Source organism: Centrocercus urophasianus, unplaced genomic scaffold (assembly GCF_019232065.1).
Source record: "Centrocercus urophasianus isolate 14NV4802_14NV808 unplaced genomic scaffold, USGS_Curo_1.0 seq_16, whole genome shotgun sequence".
Classification (NCBI taxonomy): domain Eukaryota; kingdom Metazoa; phylum Chordata; class Aves; order Galliformes; family Phasianidae; genus Centrocercus; species Centrocercus urophasianus.
Genome location: NW_024884711.1, coordinates 26,192,409 through 26,215,857, shown reverse-complemented (window position 1 = coordinate 26,215,857; position 23,449 = coordinate 26,192,409). Strand labels below are relative to the sequence as shown.

The 23,449-nt window shown below is 37.1% G+C and overlaps 1 protein-coding gene across 1 annotated transcript in view; it reads left to right on the top strand.

Annotated features, from left to right (window-relative positions):
* Window positions 1–22,861, top strand: part of CDK14 (cyclin dependent kinase 14) — a 238,452-nt gene extending 215,591 nt beyond the window's left edge. The window contains exons 13-14 of the mRNA XM_042817068.1: window positions 18,453–18,592; window positions 22,720–22,861. Of these exons, the coding sequence (XP_042673002.1) occupies window positions 18,453–18,592; window positions 22,720–22,835 (256 nt within the window). The 3' untranslated portion in view covers window positions 22,836–22,861. The remainder of the gene's footprint in view (window positions 1–18,452; window positions 18,593–22,719) is intronic.
* The last annotated feature ends 588 nt before the right edge of the window (window positions 22,862–23,449 follow it).

Here is a 23,449-nt window from a genome sequence, read left to right as displayed (position 1 = left end):
CACTCAGACTTACAAATGTGGACAGAGGCAACAGAAACTCTTCTGAACAGTTTCAACAACCTCTATTCGTAACAGTATTCCAGTGGACAATAAGTTTATCTGCACAGTACCTCTCTGAGGTGAAATCCTTTACTGCATTTCGTAGACTGGAGGTTGAGGTACAAAGATCTTAAGAAATTTGCCACACAGAAACTGTAAGACAGTGCAAGAATTGAAATTGTTGCTCCCAGATCCGGAGATTACATCTTTCATTTTCTAATTTCATTTTCACAGTGAGTTTTTTGCCATTTACTGCTCTGCCTTTCAAAACTAAGCACGGTCCACCCCTTTATCTTTTGAGACCTTTACATGGAAGAATAACTATATGGTTTCAGAAATCTTCAGAGAAACTTACCTCAAAATATACACTACAATTTATGTCAGGATAGGTTAGTAGAAGGAAGGATAATGCTCTTCCAAATTCCACAGAACTGTCTCATGTCTATAAGGCAGAAGATACAAACAGACAAACAAAAATCAACCAATCAGCAACAGCAAAAAATAGAACACCAACCTAAGAACTCCCAGAAAGCCACAGGTGTAAATTGAAGGTGAAATGTTTACACTTGACTGACTATAGCAGCTTCCACAAGACGTGAAGTTTAAAGGCAGAGCTAATGGAATAGGGGTAATGGAACAACGATGCACATAAGACAGTGACTCTTTAATTCTCAGACCAACTGAATATTAGCAGAAAGTGTGGAATGTAACAGCAATATCAAACTGAAACCCAGCACCCTTGTTATATGAGGAATCAGATCCCTTAACAGTAGTGGTCAGTATTTAAGCCCACTTTTGGACAGTGTTTGAGGGAAGTCATGTAAAGTAATGTAACACATATTGAATTAAGTCCTTTTGAGGCTGTTTCCACACTGTTTGTGAAAGCATCTAAAAATTAGGAAGATAACATTTACTGGGTAAAATCTGGTTATAAGTTTTGTAGAAAACAAAGCTTGCCTTGACTTCCCTCTAGTATAAAGCTTCATGTACATTATGTGACCTAACATTGAGGAATGTGATTATAAAATGCTGGTCTAAAAATAATTAAGATGTGGTAATATGATCTTCCTATAGAGACCATAGTGAATTATATTTTCACCTTTTTTCTGAACTTTTCTGTTCAATTACTTCTACACAATAAAATCCAAGAACACTCTGCCTTCAGAATGCAGTGCAGCCTCTTTCAATTTGCAAAAGCTTCTCCACAATAATAAACCCTTACGGACAAATGACAAAAGAGAACTAATTATCCTTGTACGTATTTGGTAGGATATAAAAAGCTTTTTCAGATCCTTCTGTCATAATGGATTGCACTGTGAGAAATTAGGTTGGAAAGAAAAGGTGCAATTGAAAACACAAACTTTGCTCTGCATAAATAGCATTGCTACTTCATAATTCTCCAACATGTAGTATTTATTATAGAACTGAGACTTCATTCTTACGTCCCACTAGTCCCACTGCTGAGGATTTATTCCTCCAACAAAATGGCCTCTATACTTGCGACCGCACTTCTTGAGGACACTGTTGCATTCCAGGATGGCCTTGCCTATTTTGGGACTGCTTTTATGAAAACTTCCTGAATAAAGCAAAGCAAGCAGATAGAGATGAGTCCATTTGCTTTGAATCTGTATTTCATTTCAACCATGACATAGACTTTGGAACTGTTAGAAGCTGAGATTTGGGGATGGGGTTTTTTGCTGTTTGTTTTGTTTGCTTTGTCGTTTGTTTGTTTTAAGAAAACTTTCGCCTTAGTGAGGTTTTGGCAAAACCTCACTAAGGCGAAAGAGAAAATTCTTCTAATTGCCATTTTTGTCCCTTTCACCCACCACCCCGTGAGCTACATTGTTCATAGCAATGCAGTCTGTAGTGCCACTGAAAAAATATTCAGGCTCTCAAGCACAGTAGAAGCAAAAACCTACCCAGTGTTATTAGTAAAAACAGACAAAAGCAAGCCTGTTTAAAAGCAGGCCTGTGCAGAAGCTGGAGTGCACTTTGGCTGAGGATGGGTGATATACGTATGAGTGTGCATTCAGAGTGTGCCCTGTGGTTGTGCTGGGGCTGTCTCTTTGCCTGATGTCAGGGGAGCTCAGGACCAAGCTGGGGAGGCAAAGATGGAAACCAGGCTCAAAATGAGGAGATTTCATGTTTGTAATGTAGAGCCATGTAACCTGCTTCAGCCTCCCAGTGATTTGCTTGCTGTGATACTGCTGTATGCTTTTTCATTTCCTATTTTGTTTCCTGCTTCCTATAAATACCTCCTTTATCAGTCATTATCTTTTCCCCAAGGGAACTTAGGAAGCATATCATGACGAAACCTACATTAACATGGGATGCAAATAAAAAGCCATTTACCGGACAGTGAAATTATTACCCTATTTTATTAAAAATAAAATGCAATACAACAGAAGCCTCCGGCAGGGCAGCCCACAGCGATCCCCCCACACACAGCCGCACGGGGGGCAGGCAGGCTGCAGCGCTGCTGAGCTTCCTGCAGCAGGAGGAGCGCTTGAGCCGAGGCAGCAGCCACTCCTCTGCAGGCACAGACCCTCCTTAGCAGAGGAGACTTTTCTTTCTATCTTCCTAATACCATGTTTTTGTTGTCGTTGTTGTTTTATTTCACTGCCTGGTGGGGTTTATTAAATGGATTTCAGGGGGTGGAAGTGGTGTGTTTATGCGCTTGTGCCTTTTTTTGTTGTCTGTTACTATGCATAGAAGCCACTTAATACTATATTTTATGTCTCTGGCATCATAAAGGGGCTCAAGTGGAAAAGTGCAAAAGTCAAAGTTCTCAGCTTAGCTCAGTAATATTTGTGCAGCAGTTGAAATGCACTCTATGTTTTGCCAGCTTTGTACAATGAATTATATTATTCCGATTGAGACCAATGACTGAAAAAGAGTTCTACAGTTCCTCTCTTTATTCCTTTGCCATGATCAAAAATTCTTTACAATTTAAATGTGAATGTTTCCTTAATGCTAATTGTAAACGACACAAATGTTACAGCTTCTATACATTTGGGCAGAGATTATTGCACTGCCTAAGAGTCTCATTGTTATAATGCCTATCCTGATATTCAATTTATTTTTGCTTTGCACATAATTCCCCGTCTTTTGTGATGTTGATGTCCTTTGTGTGTTACATCCTTTTGGCCCAGTTAAAAGTATTAATAAACCTCCTAAACTGGTCCATAAAGGCCTTTGTTCCCTTCTTCTGTATACTACTATTCTGTTTCTTTAGTAAAATCACACTGTTACCATTGTATAACTTTCCTATCCACGACAACTGTAAAAATACAGCCAAAAACAGCACAGATAATCCTTGTATCATGCAATATTAATTCTATATAGCAGTGGATTGGAGCTTGTTGGCTTTATGGCTAGCCTATTATTTCTGAACCAATCCATATTTCTTTTAGTGCCCCCTGGAATTAGTTGTTTGTAATTCTCTACACTCTATCTTGTGGGTAGATTTTCTGTCTACGTCTCTCACTTCTCTTAGTGTCTTTGTACTTTTTTTTTTTTTGTCTTTGCAGTTGTCTTCACATTTGGTTTCATCTATGAACTGATTCAGAATGCAGTGTATTCCATAGTCCAGTTGATTAATAAAGATGTTAAATAAAACTGTGACTAACACTAATCCCTGTGGCACACAGCTGGACACTTCCCTTCCAACTCAGTACATTGCCACTTACCATTACCCTTTCCTTATGGTCTGTCAGCCAGTTTTCAGTCTGTGAGGTGGCATATCACATCCCAGCTCTCCTGAGTTTGTCTATAGGGAAGGATTTTTAGAAAAACCTAATGAAAAGTTCTCTGGTCACTTTGTTCCTCCAATGAAAAAAATCCATTTTTAAAGCTAATCAATTCATCTGATGTCTTGTTCATTAGTAATCTGTTCTTTTAATCCCCATTTTGTCTTAAGAGTTTACAAAGCCCTTTTTCCTAAAACTATTTTTGCTTCTATATTGTCCATATTTTGTTTCTGTTCTCTATCTTTTGCTACTTTGTTGTGTGTCAACATCCAGCAAAATATTTGCCAAGATTCTCTTCTTTATTTGAAAAACAAGAAATAACTCAGAATGCAGAGCAAAGTGAGTAAACATCACCTATAATTATTTACAGCAGTAAGCCTGTGAAGAGAAAGGAGGAAAGAGAGCAAACTGTTCTTAGGTGTATTTCATAGAAAGAATCAAAAGATTCTTACATTTGTTTGCGATATTTACTAATTCTGTAACATTCCTTAAGATATTGAGACGTATATCAGGTAGACATGTTTATTTGGTGTTTCCAGGTATGATTTTTTTTCAAAGTATGTTTCTTATTAATCATTTTGAGTACTGATCAACTCTTTTCAGATGTTTCCAGGGTTTTGTTTTGTTTTTTTGGTGTTTGATTTCATTGGTTTGGAGTTTTGTTGTTTGTTTCTTTGTTTTTTACTTCTCATTTCTATATGCCAGTGTTTTATTAATTTCTCAGAATTGTGCTTTTGGTAGTCTGTTACTCACGTGTTGCCATAGTGTCTCTGTTCATTTCTTGGTTTGAAGTCTAATGTGTTCTGATCAGAGGCACCAAGCATCTTTATATCCTTACATTTCAAAGTCTGCCCTGTTGCTACAATTCTGTACCATTGGCCTTTGTGCTGAAATCTTTCTTCTCTAGGTAATAACATTGCTGACAAAATTTACTCTGAGATGTGTTTTAAAAACATTTGTCTGAAGAACTGAAGACATACTTTCAAGTCAACAATATAAATGAAATCAACCTTGCTGCTGGGTATCTCATTATTTGCATGTGTCCACTAAGGGCAAGATTTTTCCAAAATGAGTGCCAGAATATCCTGTGCTTCTTAAGAATTGGGCTGGTATTCAAAAGTGCTTATTGCTAAGCAGCTGCCACTGGCTCCAGTGGCTTGATATTTTCGGCAGCTTATTGTCAAGTATCATGGATAATTTTTCTTCAACTCAGCAGTTTCTCTGACTCTTATCTTAGTGTCTCAGAAACTGATATCAGTTTGGGAGATGGTGCAGACAGGCAATAAGTGTTATAAATATCAATAATGGTACTGATTATTCTCACCTCTGCAAATACTTCAAGCCCATCTCAAAACCCATGCTGTTTGGCTCTGTTGCTCAGCACGGAATTACAGAGAGTAGTTAAGGTTTCTGCAGTAGTAAAAACATCACAAAATAGCTTCACCTAAAAGAAATACTTATTTTGCAGTCTTTCATGTTGATTTGAATTTTTCAGTAGCTTTTGTGATCACTGATATTGTCATTCATCAGGACCTCCTGTGACCATCTCCCAAAATTCGTTGCCATTTTGACTAGAAAATTGTAAACCACCTCTTTCTCATTGCTTCCTTTCCTATGTTTCAGTTGTGGCGCTTCTTTCCTGATGTGTAGGACAGAGAAATAAGAATTTTCCCTTTTTCATGCGATATTTTTGAATTAGAGATCTAAAAACATATGATGTTGTAGGAAACTAGTGAGTGGCAGTGATTCAAGGAAACTTGGAGTTATTTGCTAGCTAAGTAACTAGTAACTTTCACATCTAAATTTAGTGATGTCTTTCAGTAGCTTTAGAAAGTTTAGAGCTATTTGATAATTTGTGAAAGATGCTGGCCTCAGGAAGGCCACCATGTATGTAGAAAGGTTTGGAGCCTTCTTCAGCTAATTGTCAGTGTGGGAAGATGGAATATAATAATCCTTACTGAGGTATTAAAATGGAGAGGTTAGATTATGTATTTTCAGCAGTGAAGAAAGAGACTCAGCATAGGACTGGAGCACCTGTCATTGCTGGAGGGCAAAGAGGCAAGTGGTTCCAAAGGGACTGACCTTTTTCTTTTAGGCATTGAGTCAATCCCATATCCTAAGGCACATGTTCTGCGTTAAAATTATTATAACTCCCTTGGTATTAGGTTGAACAACAGACTGTGGTGAGAATCTGTGAAATGAATACGTAAAATTAAAGTGGTGGTTGTTCGTATATTGTTTTAAATTAAGCCTTTATAGGAAACATGATCTGTAATTTTGAAAGATTTCACTAAAACAGTTCTTTTGGTCTCTGGTTATGATAAATTTAATTGGAGTTTAGGGAAAAAAAAGTGAAATGTTGTTAGTCTGAATTAGCAGGTCTCCTGATATCAAAATGTGGATGATAATATATGGCAGTAAATATGAATTCACAAGAAAAACCTGCATCCTTTTGAATACTGTAATGTATAATAATACAGTGTATACCTAAGGTCTACTTCTAGCTGAATTTATATCTGTAAGATCTGATTTACAAATAGAGAAAACTTTCTGTTAAATTATTCACATCTCATAATAATTGATCTTACAGAGTTGATCTTATGCTGGAGTATGTTTGATCATAAATTCAGTGAAAGCAGCTACCATCTTTGTGATGTTTGTCCAGCTAAATCCTTCAGTGAATAAAATAATAAAGATGCCAGCTGTGTGTGTTTTATGATCACTGCTGCAGTAGGAGGGTAGAAATACAGACAAATAAAAGCTCTAAATTTCATGTTGAATTTGTGAGTTCAGAATCTTACTCCAACGAATTTAAACGGAAAAAAAGAAATTTTTTTTCAGCTGCCATGTTCTCATGAATGTATTGTTTGCTTTTTCTAGGAATGCAGAATAGTTTTTAAATATTGCTGTTGTTTTGAACCAAACTTAAAAAATCTAGGGAAATCTTGTATAAATAGATGAAATGTGTGCTTTTCTCTCTGGTGCCAGTTTAGAATGGACCTTCATTTTTTATTTGCTTCTTTTGGTTGAATTAGTAACAATCTTAAAACTATGTTTACTACTTAATATTAATTGTGTCCTGTTAGTGTGCTTCAAATTAATTTTACTGCTGTAACATTAAAAAATCATTTTCAGAATATAGCCAGCCTTCTTTCAGCATTATGACTGTTTTGGAATAGATTGTTATATTCCTTTTATTTCTGTCATATTTGATCTTTAAAGTGCCCCTAAGTCAAGCTTTATTCTGCAACCATGAGGGCATGAATCCTTCCTGAGATGTTGACAGGCAATGTTTGGTGTATATCATTTTTCTGTCAGATACAGCCAATGTCTATAGTGCTAACTAAAGCAGAGCCAGGCCCTATCTTCTGGCCCTGAGGCCATGTGGCAGACCTTAGCTACATCTGTAGGAGAAAGTGCATGGACATGCATCTCCTGTGGGTTTTATGCACTTCCCATGCAGCTGCAAGTGCAATTACTATTTTTAGGGTGTTTACTATTGCTTTTTTAATTTGAAATCACCAGGATAAGACAAGACCCAGGTTGCAGGCTGCAGGATAGTATTTTGTAGCATAAGATTGAAGGAAATTTGTTGCATGCCCTGTTTGTGGGAAGCTTGTAGATACAACCTTTAGGGAACAGATTCTGGCATGGCTTGTTCCCTCTGTGTGACCAGGAATGGTCATGAAGTGTGTTGGTTGGCATGGGTCAAAATAATCCATGTAGCAGTATGGGTGCTCAGCAGTTGAGTGGCCAAGCTCTCACCACAGCCCCACTTACGTCAGCGCTACCAGGCTTTAACAGAGATGCCAGTGTCTCTGCCCCTTGCACTCTTGAGCTTGCTCTTGGATAAGTTTCCCACATTTCTCTCTCAACAGTGCTAGAGACATCCATCTACATCCTTTCTTGCCTGGGCCTGAAGACTTGGAGATGTTTTTATCTATCTTTCCCTTATCCTGTGCATCCAGACTCCTTTACATGTTTTTTCCAGGATACCCATTTTTCCTTCTCCAAGCAGCTATGTCATTCAGATCTTGACATCCTTCGTTTTCTGTTATCACAGTATACCTCTCACGTCTTCTCCTGCCCAATACTCTTCAGATCATTCGGTTTATTTTTTTTTCCCTTCCAACACTGGCTATTTCAATCAATCATGCTTGAGCACCTTCTTATCCTTTTCAAAGTGCTCCATAATTATTAGGCCTCTTCCTTCAGCAAGCTCTGAATATACTCCCACTCTTCTCTCGGTCCCATTTAATCCTTCTCCAGTTCCCCACACCTTTCTGACAGATTCACAACTACTGCCTTCCCTTCTTTGAATCACATCACTGTGTCCCCTGTGTCCACTTCTTTGCAGTCCTTTTCTCCAGGCTTCTTGTTCTCAATATGGAAGCTGCTATGATCAGCCCCAATCTGCTCTGAATGCCTGAAATCTGTCTCCTTTCTGCTGAAGCGTAACAGCCATGTAGGTATTTACATTCTTGTCCTGACTCGGTGGCAGCACACAGGATCAGACATGCAGCAGTGTTCCACGAATGTGACATTTCCACATGTAAAATCTTTTGAAAATCCACTTGCTTACTTTAGATCATTAGAAGAGGCTGGAGCTCTTCTGGCATTCAGTTCTAGTGATAGCTGGCTCTTTGGGAAATCTGATCTTTAATGGTCACTGTAATAGATAACAATTTTGATTTTAGTTCTTAAATCACCTATGCTTATATATGTCTAAATAGCAGTAACTCCCTACTTAGCTGTATCTCTTTCATGCTGCTTCAATAGGTTAGGATTTGCAAAAATTGTTTGGGATTGTGTCTTTCCCTACTGAAAGCTAAGTGTAGATAACACTGCATCCTCACATGTACATGAGTGCAAGCACTTGCAGTTCATATATTTCAGTAGTTGGTAGCTAAAATATATGGAATTTGTGGTTTGGTCAGTCCATTCCAGCCTGTTCATAACTTAGAAGGCATTGAGCTGTTGTGGTAAAGCTGAGTAACTTAATTAAAAAAAAAAAAAAAAAGCACACTTCAGTACATGTATGTGTGGATACGTACTGTTCTACTTAAAAAAAAGAAGTTCAAAATTGCGTTTCGTTTTCACCAAATTGCATACTAAAGAATGATTACTGTTTTCTTCTTCTCTAGCAGTTGTGTGCCTAAGAAGCACTGTTCAAGTTCAAAGTTAAATTCATGCTTCTTTTAACAGATTGGCACGTGCATGTTTGTCTCTTAACAAGTGTCACTGATGTTAGCATCAATAGCAGGCACTGGAGTTTCAGTCAGCCAGCTTCTCCCTTCTGTGAGATTCCTCATGTTTCCTTTAGAAAATATTTCCATTAATGTAATGAGAAAGAATAGAGTGAGAGTGAATTTGGAGAAGGAATGGCGCCTTCTGCACTATGGAGCTGGTGTGAATGTGGCTTCCTAACGCTGCCAGAACCAGTACCTGGTATGTGAGATCTGCAGCTAGTTCTGTATTATCTAAACATATATGTATAACAACATGTAATGGTTTGATGTATTACCCATATGCTCTCATTATAATAACCTTGGTTTATTCCTCTCAGTGTTTGTTAGGTGTGCACCATTTTCGTGTCATCTTCTCAGTTTAGGAGTATATTTCCAAAAAGACCAAGATGCCTACATGCACATAATTGCTTAGTCTCACTGGGTTCAACCAGGCAACTCATATACATAAAGTTAAACACATGCATTTGCCTGGGGTCTATCTTCATGAGCTTTTCAGGCTTGAGGCACTCTCTCTGCCTCCAAATCTCTATCCACCTTTAATGAGCTGTATAAATAAATACAGAGTACTCTTGATCATTCCGTATCCATAAAATACATTTTATTAGCTGAGAGGTATACAATAATAGAAAAGATCAGACTGTCTGATGTTTTAGGATGCTGTGGGAGGACAGAACAAGTAGCTGCTTCCAAGTGGTTGACAGACCTGAGGCCCCAGAAAGACAGATTTGTAAGTTAACTGTGATAAATGATCTCTGGCTTCACTGAGTAAAGCAAGGTCACTCTTCACAGGGCACTGCTGGCGTGCTGCAACCTTGCAGCAAATTCTTTTGGCAAGGCAAGGATTGCAATGAGCAAACAGACCAGTCCTTATTTAGAATAGAATTAAAATTAAGACTTCTCAAACCTAAGACGATAAAATATCTGACAGGAGGGCAGAGATTTATAAGGCAGTGCTAATGTTTATTTACCAGAACTTAGTTCTTTTTTTTTTCAGCTTTCAAGTGGTAATAGGTCCAAAAAGCCAACTGTGTTGTCTTCCTGTAGCCATTTAATACATGAAAACGGGAAACTTTCTGTACTGCCCCTACAGCTGCACCCACTGACAAGTTTGAAATCCAGAAGTTGGTTGTTTTTTCTCTGGTGTGTTTTTATTTGTATTTCTTTGGAAACAATTGGCTTGTTGAGGGTGAGAGGAAGAAGAGTGCAGAGTTTTAACTGCATCATGTGTCCAAGCTATGGACTATTTCAGCTATTTCTACATTGGGGGTGTTTTGGGGGGGTGTTCCCTCCTTTTTTTTTGGCTCATGTCCAGCCAGGGAGGAAATAAATATGTGAAGAAAGAATGCTATAGAATGTTAACTTCACTGCCGTATTTTCTTCCTTTTATCACGCCCCAAGATTCAGCGAAGTTGATATAAATTCACCATGCCTTCTTTTAAAAAGCATAACAGAAAGGCATTCTTCCTTTAAGAGTCAGACTGTAAAAGGTGATTTTCTTTCACTCAGTTTGGTTTAAGCCTGTAAAAAGCATTAAGTGAAAAATCTGATATATTTGTTAGGGCATTTATTGCATTACTAACTTATATTTTCAGTTCTCAGTGAAAGGTTTATAGAGAACATAAACCTTGAAGAGCTTTTGTTCAGGATTAAAGATATATTTCCCCTATTTTTTGGTGAAATAATAGCTCATAAAATGATTGGAGTGTTTGTAATTATTTTTAGATATTTTTATTTTCCAAGGATATTCTGTACATCTTGCTGAGATGCATGAAGAAGGCTTTTAATAAGCGCCCTACTGATCATAAGATTTATGCTCTTTAAGGAATTTCAAAATAATCAAAAGCTCCTGATTAGATGTCACCACCATGTTGTTGTTCTTCATTAATTACATTTACAGCAAGCAAAGACCTTCCAGTAAACTGCAAATCTGGCATGTTCAGTAGTACTCTGTGATGGTTAAAGTAATATACTATGTCTTTCATAGTGAATATCTTTAGTGCTGGACCTAACTGTGATGCTGAAAGAATTAAGAGAGATACCTGATTGATGGTGGCATGTAAAATCATAAAGAGGTAATTGCTGAATTCTTTCTACAGCAAAATGGTGAGGGATGTTCTCATTAAAATTTCTTAGGAAGTGCTTTCCCTGGGAAATATCTGTATCTGAGAGGAAACTGTTGAAAACTGGGTGAAGTAATGAATGCAAATGAAATACCCAAGAAAATATTCTGTATTCAAATAATTTGTTGTGATTTTAAGCAATAGCACAATACTGTACTCAGTAATCATGTTGTTTGGAATATCATAACCTGAGAATTCCCAGAATTTCAGGAAATTACATGATTTTATCACAGAAAGCCACACTTGAGAGTAGGTTATAATGTGACATATACTGAACAGTTGCTGCTTAAATTTCTTCTCCTTCCTGTCTTTAATGTCTACCACAGTGTTCTCAGTCACTTCTTTTGATGCCCCAGTGTGTATTATCAATGAACAGTATACATTGTCAATGAGCAGTTTTTACTGTCTTTATGCTTTACACTTTCCATAGTTGGCAGTGTGTTTCTTTAAAAGGTTTCATAGCCCAAAATATTTAGTAGGAGACATCAGAGCAAGAGCTAGTCCGGATGTGTGTCAGACCGTAGGAGGACAAAAACCAGGACACTTTAAAGTCTGCTGTATATTGACTGACTCTCTATAGCCTTAATTCTTTAAGCTCAAATCAACCAAATTCAGTTTTTAAAAGTATTGTGACCTGCAAGGGTGTCATATCCTGTACGGTGCAAACATTTCAAACTGAGTATCACCAGCAGTGTCAAGTAGTAGAAGTACAATAATACATCTGAAACAAATGCCAAAACATGTCAAATATAGCAAAGAAAAAGTCAGGGAGAGGTAGACTCATAGGGAAGTTTTGGTCCTGAATTACATCCAGTGACATCCACATAGGCAGATCTGAATGATTTTATCTCCTCATCACAACCAAGCTTAATAGCCATTATCAAATGAGAATTGCTGTGATGATCTGAATTACTTTATCGTCTAGCTTAGATGTCGCCAAACTGAGTATCTGGTGCCTCACATGGGTCACAAAGCTATTTAACTACAGCAGTACCACATGACTGGTGGCAAAATTGCTTGAGCCCTGGCAACAAAGCAGTAATCATCTCCAGCTGTAGAACAATCAAACCACTCCTCAATACCTTTTGCCGACTGCATACCTAACCTGCCAATGGAGGAGGACACTGCAAATCACTGCCACTTCCTGCCATTGCAACTACTACCATCGTCTCTTTCCTGTTTTTCTCGATGGGACATAGAAATGTTGTGGTATGCGACTCAGACTTGGGAAGACTGATCAGCTGTTCTATTTGGAGATACTCAGAAACAGCCAGTCCTGATTTTCCCGGACCAGAACAGTACAGGGCTTGATAGTTAAGTGTATTTGTGCTTGAGAGAAAACCAGCAGTTCTCAAAATAGAGATTGATGTTGTGTTACTCCATTCTGAGAAGTTCAGGAGTTGCAGCTACATATAATAATGGCTTATGTACTGGTTCAGTAGGTTATTTTAAGAATTTACCAAGCATATTAGAATAATTTATCTAGATGTAAATGAGCAGTAATTATATTTAAATATGTATATATATATTTCTACTGTTAGAACCTTCATTTGAGTCATTCAGTTTTTTCATGAAATGCTATCTACTGCTTTCCATGCCTGCTTTCCAGCTACTGAGAATTAGTTCAGATATGTCAGTGTCAGCTTGCTGGAATGCACTGAATGAGTATGCACTGAATGAGCACCTCCACAGTTTCCTGAAGGGGGGTATGACCTCTTTTACCTCTGTGTGAACAGTAACAATCCAGCACCAATAGTTGTAGTTCTGTGCACATATGAGAAGAGCACTCATGAGTGGTTGTCACGGCTTTTATTTTGATAGTAAACACTTTGATCACCCTTTCAGTACTTCAACAGATAGAACTGCTGATGCTGTTATATACTAATATAATTTAAACTAATTTCTAAAATACCAAAGGGAGATTGTTTCATACATTTTTATGGGAAATTATGAAGATCTAAAGATACTGGAGTGCAGTTGTGCACAAGAAAACAGAGCAAGGATACTGGAAGCAGTGTAGTGCCGGACCTCAGTGCCAGATTTGCCCCAGCTTTGCTCATCTGAAAAGCTTGAACAGCATTTTGCACTCATGTGGCTATCTTACTTGCTGTGAGGGAAACCAAGAAATATGCCATTGAGCTGGTGGCCTACAGAGCCTAGAGAGCATGGTTTCCCATCATTTGTGCTCTGTGATTTTCAACCAAAATTGCTGTCAGCAACTCAGTTTCTCTGGAGTGAGAGGAACACTGGACATCATGAGATGAATTTCTTCTAAGGAAGGCACACTGCCCTGCACAAAATGGTGGCCTCAAGCAGATGTGGGGGATGATCCCCAGGCTGAAATATGGTTGTGTGGCTGCACTTGTAAGTTAACTGTAACTGTGTGATTTGGCTTGATGTACCTCTACCCTGCGCTGCAAAGCAAATCCTGCTTTCTGTGATTGATCAACCAGACTGAGTAAACCATGGCTTCAGTAAACCTTCAAAAGCTGTCTCCTCAATTTGTTCATCAGGTTTAGTCCTTGGTACCTTCTGTGTAAAACACTAAGAAAAAAGGCATCTTCTTTATTCTGCTAGATTTCCATCCCTTCATCTCTATTGAAAGCTAAAAGCATGGCATCCCAGTTTGAGCTCATTTGTTGGTTCACGATGGCTGACCGACCTGTGCGGCTGCACTGCGGAGGCTCTCTGGGTGTGCTGGCACGTTGGCTCTTGGAAAATGGTATGTGTTCTCTGCAGGACTGTAACAACTGAAAACGTTCTTTGTGTTTAGTAAAAAGAAAATGTGGCTTGAGGTAGGTTCTGCTCTGGTCTGTGCACTGTGTGGCTTCTCTGAACAGAGTCGCACACGTATTCAGAGATGCAAAGCAGTCAAGGCACAGAGGGGCATCAGCTGGTCAGAAGATAAAGGGATTTGCAATGCAGTCATTAACTATAATGCATGAAATTGGCACAGCTTTGCATCAGAAGAGGCCTACAACCAGAGAGAATGTGGAAAGATTGCCAGCTCCAAGCTGGCTTGGGTGAAAATCCTAAAACTGAAATATGGCCCTCATGGCTGTGATTGTAGGTAAAATATCTGTAAGCTTTAAACTACGCTAAATGATGCAATTGTTCTAGTTAGCTGTTGTTTTGTCTTTCAGCTCTTCAGGTGACAAGAGACTACTTAGAATAAAGTAGCAGAGCTGGGGTTCCCATAGGGAGTTAGGTGCCTCCCTCCTCGGGGCCATGCTGTAAACTCCAGTTGAGAAATGAATTAGTGATAGGCTGAGAGAGGCTAGTGAGAGTTGTATCTTGAGATGAAAAATACGCACAGTAAACGATTTTTGCTTTGGGAAGTATTTACCTCATGCTGTTAGGAGTACATAGATAGCACATTATCTCCGTTTGTTTTAATGCCCATTTGTCTTAATTATTAATGTGAATTTGAGCTGCATTCTTCATTGCATTTAAAAGCAAATCACTCCAAGTTCAGAAGTTCATTGCACATGCTCCAAACTTTTTTTTTCTCAAGCGCTTGAAACAGACTTCAGTGATCTTAGTCATGTTCTGCTTGACCAAATACTGACCTTCCTTGCAGTAGAAAGACATTCAAGCCTGTTTTATAAAATTAAATCAAATTCATGTAATCCAGTGAGATTTACAACTGCTCAAGTATAGTCAGATTCAAATATGCTTGAAGTGAGAAAGGTTCATATAGTGTTTGCTTTTGTTGAGCTAAGGCAGAGAGATTAAGTTGAAAATCAGTGCGCTTTTGTAAGTGTCACCAAAGTAGGTCTGTAAAAATATTCCTAATATTTCTCAGAATAATACATACGTAATATCTAATACTCTTTGTCAAAGATTTATCTGTATTCTGCTGTGTGCCACATTTTCTGAAAGTATGTACGCTGTCATGGCTAGTAACTATTCCTTGGTGATTAGTGTGACAGTAAGTGAAGCGTGAATATTGAGACTTGCCATATCATGCATGCCAAGTTACTATATGGCCCAACTGCTGTGAGACAAAACATGCTATTATGTTTTAGACACAAAGCCATATTGTATGAAATTCCATTCTGTCACATACTGAAGGAGGTGTATTTAAAAATTAAATCTTTTCTTCTTTACTCCTTTTTGTTAACTTTTCTGTATTAAATACTTAACTACTGAACCCCATCAGAACATTCAGCTTTTGTTCCTACTGAGTTGTTTCAAACTTATATCCGAAAAATCATTAATGATTTAAGAAGGAGATTTTAAAGAGACTATTGGGAAGGAAAAAAAAAAAAAAAAAAAGAAAGAAAGAAAAAGGAAACAAAACCAAACATTCTGATGTTTCAAACTGCTGAGGTTACACACTAGATGGGTTTCTCCAAACAATTCTAATACAGTAGATGAACATGATCATAGAATACATTTTTCATAAGTAAAAGAATAGCTTGACCTTATGCAAACCAAAAAATTTGTCATGCATTCCTCTATGGCATCAGTTTTAAGACCGACAACCTTAGGATTCCACATGCATACGCCTGCTGCAATGTCCAGTGACTGCCAGAAATGTTCTCAGCAGAAGACATGCTCTTTGGAGAAGAACTTTTTCATTTCTGTGCAAATCTCCAGAAACGAAACTGCCACTTTTATGTAGACTTTTGTCTAGCTAAAATAATTTGTTCCTTGAGTTACTTGGATGATCTTTGGACTGTAGTACATAGGAGGTGAGACACAATCATTACGGTCCCTTTTGACTTGTAAATCTATAAATACTTGGGAACTTGATTCTAATATGGAGCAATGGGAATCTTCAAAGCACTATGTAATCAACTAACCCCCAGAGCCCTACTTGGAGTATTATCTGGGTGAGAAAATGTAATGATAAGAGCAGATGATTGCAATATTTTTGCAGACTGTGTGATAGTTTTTTTCTATTTATTATAAATCAGGTTCTAATTTTGACTTATTTATTCACAATGGTCTCATTAGTTGATAGGATTTTTTTTTTGCAGCCCTACGTACTTTTTTTTTTTTTTTTTTAATTGTATTTGTGTAGAATCTGCTCATTTTTTTACTTTGGCTTCTTGGTTAACTGATATCTTTGTGGTTTCCAAACCGAGAAGATCAATTTGGCTTTCAAAACTCATTCCTACTCAAATTACTTTCAATTTATTAGTAAATCTGATTTTCTTCTTTAACAAATCTTAGCAGCATACCAGGTACTTTGGTGATGGAAACAAAGCAGTGACACCCCTTTATTCCAGAACACGAAGGAACTAGAGTGTCATCATCCAAAATTTCACCTGCAGTTCAGAATTCATTAATTTTTGAATTATGCTTCACTTTTTTTTCCTTACGCTTTGCCAGTCTCAATTAACATCTTCAATATACCTTCAATATACACCTAAGAATGATAAAGTTCTTTTTCTCATATTGGATGTCAATATTTCACTACTTTAAGAAGTGGCCACTTTTTTCTAACTTAACACTATCTTTCATTCAAGACAGCAAGTTTACTTCGGCTACCAAAAAGGATGTAGCTACCTGTATATGGGAAAAAATACTTAGATGAAATAATTTACCAGGGCTTCTCAACAAATACTTGGTTAGGTGGGATTAAGACATAAAACAAGCCTCACTGGCTCAATATAATCACCGGTCCATGAGAATTTAGGTATCTAGAAGAACTAATGGCAATTCTCAATGGGTATTTGGTCATCCTTTCCACTTTCTGTGTGAAGAATAGTCTTTTCTCCTGGTATTTTTCTGTTCTCTTTAACTAACTTTGCTGTGTTTTTCAAAAAAGTTGAGTAAAAGAATTTCTATGTACTAATAGTTTAAGGAGTCTGGAATTAATCCTTTTGTAAAACCTGATTTACAGGCAATGGCTGTCTAATTTGAGATGCCTTTATTTTGTCATGAATTTAAAAAACGAGCAAACAAGCCAAAACCACAAAAATTATGCTTATCGTGAACACCTAGAATACTAATTCCAAATCCACATCCTGAGACTGCTGTAGGTTTATGACTCATGTGAAGTAATGGCTTAAAAATGTCAGTGTTTCTGAGCAATTGGTCCCCAGACAAATTTTGGACAGATATTCTGTCTGTTCTTCAAGACCGGATAGATAGGGACAATAGAAAAAAAACACCTGTGTTTTATCCATGTTCTCTGAATGGTGTCCCTCAAAGCCATCTTGAACTGAACAAGAGGAATTTGTACAAAGCATGCTGTTGGTTTATTGATTTTAGAGCACACCAATACTATCTTTTTCAATTACTGCAGTATTTTGGACTGCAGTCTGCCATTTCTGTATTAGTAAACTAATACCTATTCTTAATAAATCGGTCTATACCAATTTATTAAGAATAAGTACAGACTTCATAATAAATAGGAAGTCTATAATATATCTTGACATTTTTACCAGACAAGAGACCTGTAATGAGCAATTTCTAGTATTTATAGAGTTACCTACTAATAGCAGTAGTAGCATGATGTATACTGATTCACCACCTCTTTTTGAACTGTGTATTATAAAAAATTAGTTGGCTTTGGAAATGGAGGGTGGTCTATTCTAGACCAAAGCTACATCCTGATCATCTCCATTGTACTCTCTCCACTCAGAATCTATTATTTTTAACTTATATTTTCATATTATACCACAAGGATATAACTCCTGGTAAAATAATGAGTTTTCCTCAAATTCCCTACATAGTTTACAAAAGATAATTCACTTACGATGTAATGTTTGCCTTGCATTAACACCTAATGAAGTCAGCCTCCTGCTATAAGAATAGATGAAAAATAAGTCAATACTTCCCAAAATGCCTTTATGAATCATGATGCATATGTTCGTGTTAGTTATCATTGGATTTTAAACTCTGATATTTGCAAAGTTTTATAAATAATTATGATTTTAAGCTTGGATTTCAGGTTTTTAGATAGAAATAACCATTTGTCTCGAGTGCCGTAAAGCCTCAGCCTGTCATTATGTTCAAATAAAATGCAAACGAAAAAATCAGAACAGTTGCTTTCAAGATGCTTCTGCTCACGATCCTTCAGTGTCCTAGGTAGGGCATGTGTGATATGGCACATTATATGCTCTGTATATGAAAAATGTGTATAAATTTTCCACTATCCATCCAGAAATAATTCACTGATTCCCAAACTAAAGGAATGTGTATCCCTGCAGTGCTTCCAAACAGACTTTGTTTTATACTGGCTAGTAAGACGCTTGTTTCAGCTGGGCCAACTGCAGATGGTATTAGTAAACAGCATAATGAGATTGTTTTTCAGAAAAACCTCCTTGTTTGTGTTTCAGGCTGAGCTATGTGAATCATGCGGAAGATCTAGCCTCCAAACTACTCCAGTGTTTCCCAAAGAACAGATTGTCAGCACAGGCAGCACTGAGCCATGAGTATTTCAGTGATCTGCCCCCTCGGCTATGGGAATTAACTGACAGTGAGTATAACCTCCTCTGAATCAATTAAAAGCAAAGACATTAGTTCCTGCAGGTGCATGTGTGTATACTTGTATGTATGCTAACACTCATGTGGAACACATTCATGAATGTGCACATCCACACACAGAATACATGAAACTACATAGTTAGCTTGTAGTTAACTTGACACAGGAAAAATGGAATTATTATTTTTTTTTTTTTTTGGCTATCTCTGCTCTGCAGTCTGCGGCTAGCTATCTTTGTATTTGATTATGTGCACAGCCAAGAGAATTATCTGAATTGTCATAAAGCAAAAGGAAAAATACAATTTACATATTTAGTGCTTTTCATTTTCTGACATACAGTACTTCTTAACTAGCTGCAGCACGCAGGATATAAATCCAGAATCTCTCTCTGTTATAACGGTAACCTTTAAGAAGGGAATTGGCATTGAGAAGTCTGAAAAACACAAAGTAGACAATTGGTTAATTTGCTGAATTAAACAGTGTAAGTAGAAGATGGGGGATGATATTTCCAATTGAGAATGCTTTCAGTTATTACATGCATCTTTTTATGTCTTTCATAAAACAACATGCATTCTAATTTACTTGGAAAAAATCAGCATGTATGCTAATTTTAAAGTTATCTCTTTAATTCTTGTCCAGAGAGTTAAAAGTGCCCTACTATTTATTCTATGGAAAAATATCATTGTGCATGATGTTTTTTGCTTGAGAAGATTCTAGCATTATAAATAGATTTCACAGGAGAATGTGAATAATTATTTTAATTTAACTTAGAGGAGCATGCTTTCATTAGAATCATAGAATGGCCTGGGTTGAAAAGGACCACAATGATCATCTAGTTTCAACCCCCCTGCTATGTGCAGGGTCGCCAACCACCAGACCAGGCTGCCCAGAGCCACATCCAGCCTGGCCTTGAATGCTTCCAGGGATGGGGCATCCACAGTCTCCCTGGGAAACCTGTTCCAATGTGTTGCTATTTTCAAACATGCATCCAGTACCAAAAGATCTAAATCCAGAACTTCAAGGTAAAATCTTGGATATGTAACAGTGGTGCATGTGCTTAACTATAGCTAACATAGAAGCTTGTGAAAATTGAGTTTACTTTCTGAATATTAACCCTCAATAAATTTTTGTTATTTCAGTATTAATAAGAAAACTCTTCCAAAAGTTTTATTTCTCCACTCTCAGTATGTGTAATATGTGTATATCTCAACATGTGTTGAGCTAGTTCTGTGACTGGCACTCTAAGTGCCCTACTCCTGACTCTGCCCTGAAGAGCTCTCTCTCATTTGTAGAACCGGAACAACACTAATTTTTGTACGCATAGGTTATGTCACAGATCTTCTCTTTGCTCTGCAAAAAGATTCTCAGCTCCCCCCTCTGCCATGAAAGCCCCCTGCCACTCCACATAGTTTTCTGACTGTGGCCGTTCGTAAACTGAAAATTCAAGAGATGCAGAGTAAATTAAGGGTACCATTGAAAGTCTGCCTTTGCTGAAATTGAGGCAAAGAGATTCATTTCTTCAGAACTAATGAAACATCAAGAATGCCAGTTCATTTATCCTTTTTCCTCTAAATGGAAAACAAAAATCACTCCTCACTGGTGACATCTCAATCCTTCTGACTGCGTGATTTAGTCTAGCCAGGATTTTGAATTCTGAATTCTGCAGTAGTACTTTTTTGTTAATATGGACTTATTACCCACTTGCCACTTAGTTTATCAGTCAGTGGTTAAATCCAGTTCTATCAGTGAAGTAAATGCCTACACATTATCACTCTGCAGCAGGCTGCCAACAGAGACAGTCTTGTCCTAGTCATTAACAAGCACAATGTATGCAGAACACCAGAGGGGAATTAAAACCACAAAAAATACCTCAGGGTGGTATTTTTAATATGAGAATTTAATTTGTAATTTCACAGATTAAGAATTTTGGCTGCATTAATCCTTTTATCAGCTCACAGCAGGTTATTTGCAGAAGCATAACCATAAGGCGATATTCATTGGCAGAAACACGTCTTTGCATAACGTTAAACATCAGGAGCAGTGAAACCTTTTGAAGGGGGGAGAATAAAGATGAAAAATCATTATATTTTAAAGTAAGGTTCTTCTAAATGCCTCCAGTAAAATTTTGAGTTACAGAAAGACTATTTCTGTGCCTAGTAGATAATCATTATGAAGCATAAATCCAGATGCAAGAAAGGACAATCCCAGTATCAAATACTACAATCATTTCTATTTAATATGACTTGGATATACTTGTAAACATATTTACAAAACAAAGAAGTGATATACTTTGGAGAGTTTGGAAAATGTTTTCTGTATAGAGAAATTGCCACTTTTTGTGATTCTGGTTCTCTGGGTTAATGTTTTACACTGAGAAAGACTTGCTATTCATAGCTAATTAAATGTAGGCATGAGCGCCCTGAGAATCTGCAGAAGGATGTGCATGATAGTATCCATCACAGAATGTTGCCTACTTCCAATACCGAATTGCAAAGTTGGGGATTTAGGACCAAAACCAATGAAAAATGCACAGGTGAAGCAGAAGAGACAAAAGAAGTCAGTTGTATGATTTTCCATCTGAAAATATTGTTTCTTCAGAATCACAGTATTTCACAAAAATACAGTGCCTTGGACTAAAAAAAAATGTAAAAAGAAAAAGTTCCTCTGTCTTTTTGAGGTTCAATACTAGTTATTTATCTTCTGCATAATATTTTACAGGATAACATTTTAATCTTGTGCTTTATTTTAAACGTGCTTGCAAAATTTATTTCAAATTTCATTCCCAAAAGGGTTTGATTTGGGGTTTCAAGTCATGGCACAATTTCAGTTGGGAGTTAGGTTTTCAGACAGGAGCTGTCTGTCATCTAATCACATTCAGTTTTAAAAATGTTACATTAAAATGTAAGACTTTTGCAATTCAGCTAAAAAATTCTTGTCTGAGATTGCATACAGTTTATGAAGCAACACAGTTCTCATTCATCTCAGACATGAGCAGTAATCTATAAATTAACCCCTGTTATGTACATATTGTATATGTTTACTTACTCTTTTCTATTGAAAAAAAGTAATTTTAGTCCTCCCCCTTTCCTGCTTTCATATCTGAAAGCTCATATTGATTTATTTGCATAGAATTTGTCATTTGTAATGCATGCTACTGAGGAAAGCAGCATATCAAATACAAGTTGAGATGTCAAAGGTACAGCAGGAAGATCTCCTGCTTAAAAAATATCCTCATCTTTTAAATGCATGAAATACAGCTGTGCTAGTCTTTAGTGCAAACAAACAAACAAAAGGGTAACTGTTATGGCCCTGATTACTTCTTTTAACAAACAGTCCATTAACATTTCCTCATACAGCAGTGCACTGGCAGCTATCCAACAATATTTTCGTATGCACATTTGTTCTCAGAGGGTACCAAAAATCAGTCATTTTTCCCCAGCAGTTTGAGGTATCCCAAGTAAAAGTGAGTTTTCACATCATCACTGTGTGAGTCCTTAACCATTTGCAGTCTGACCCTGTGATTAATGTCATCTCTGCTGCTAATTAGTTGCCTGGTGTTACATGGAAATCCTCAAGGTTTTTCAAACTCATGCAGAAAGGATTTGCCTTATGTGAAGGCTTTCTGAATTTCTGGCATATTTTTAATAAATCTAATTATCTTTAACAGTTAGTAAAATGAAGTCTAATGAAATAGCTCACTTCTACTGGCTTGCAGAGATTTTGAGGGTGGTATATATGATGTCAAATTATTACAAAAATTTGCTGGTTTTTTTCATCTTCATAATTAACCTTAAGCATTGTCAGGAAAATTTAAAGTGGAAAACATGAATTATAAGCATTGCAAAGAGAAGTAAGCAAGCATATACACGCTCTGGAAATGGTTGTATTCTTTTTTTAAAGGCATATGTAACAGAAAATGTTGGCATCAGACAGCTTCCATCATAGCGCTTGCCATTCCTCTCCATTCACAGTTTTTACAGTGCTTACTTACATAATTGGGTGGTATACATAAAAGCCATATTTATTCATTCAGTGTTGTGTTTGGCATAGATATTAACCAATTATTTTATATTACTGCTTTTCAGAGAAAAATCAAACTGAACTGACATTCTGTTTTGCAGTGTCTTCTATTTTTACTGTACCGAATGTAAGATTGCAAGCAGAGACCGGAGAAAGCATGAGAGTCTTTGGGAAAAACAATAGTTATGGCAAAGGTGTATCAAACAGCAAACATTGAAGAATACATGAGTTCATAATAGATAATGCAGGTAAGATGGTTCTTGGAAAGTATGTCTTTGAAAATACAATTTATTTTAGATTTTGGTAGACCAATGAAACTGAACTGTATGTTTCTTAAATTGCACGTGTTCAAGCAGATAATCTGTTTCTGCAGTATACATCTGTCAATATGATGAGTGTAAATTCTTGGCCTTGTGGGTAGGATCAGTGTGACTGACAGGTTGAAAACATCGCAGAACTCAGTGCCAGCAGATTAAACATTGAATTGCCTTTAATTTGGATTGAGGTATTCCCCCTGGTAAGATGGGGAGAGATAAAATAGCTCTTACCAAGTCTCTTGTTAAAATCTGGGGCAAGGACAAAGGAATGGTTCCTTTAGTAGGTCTGGTAAACTTGATAGCAGAAGGGTGTTCTTGATGGAGACAGAAGTGTTGATGTTAATAAATTTGATTCGTATCTCTGGAATCTGCTAGAACTGTTTTTGTTCTTGGACAGCTTTGATACCCATTGGGGATTTGATACTCGATCTTTTTAATCACAGTTGTTCGGTGATGGAACAGTATGTAATTTGGCTCCAGATATTCCAATAGTAGAACAGAACAGAGAAGGGTA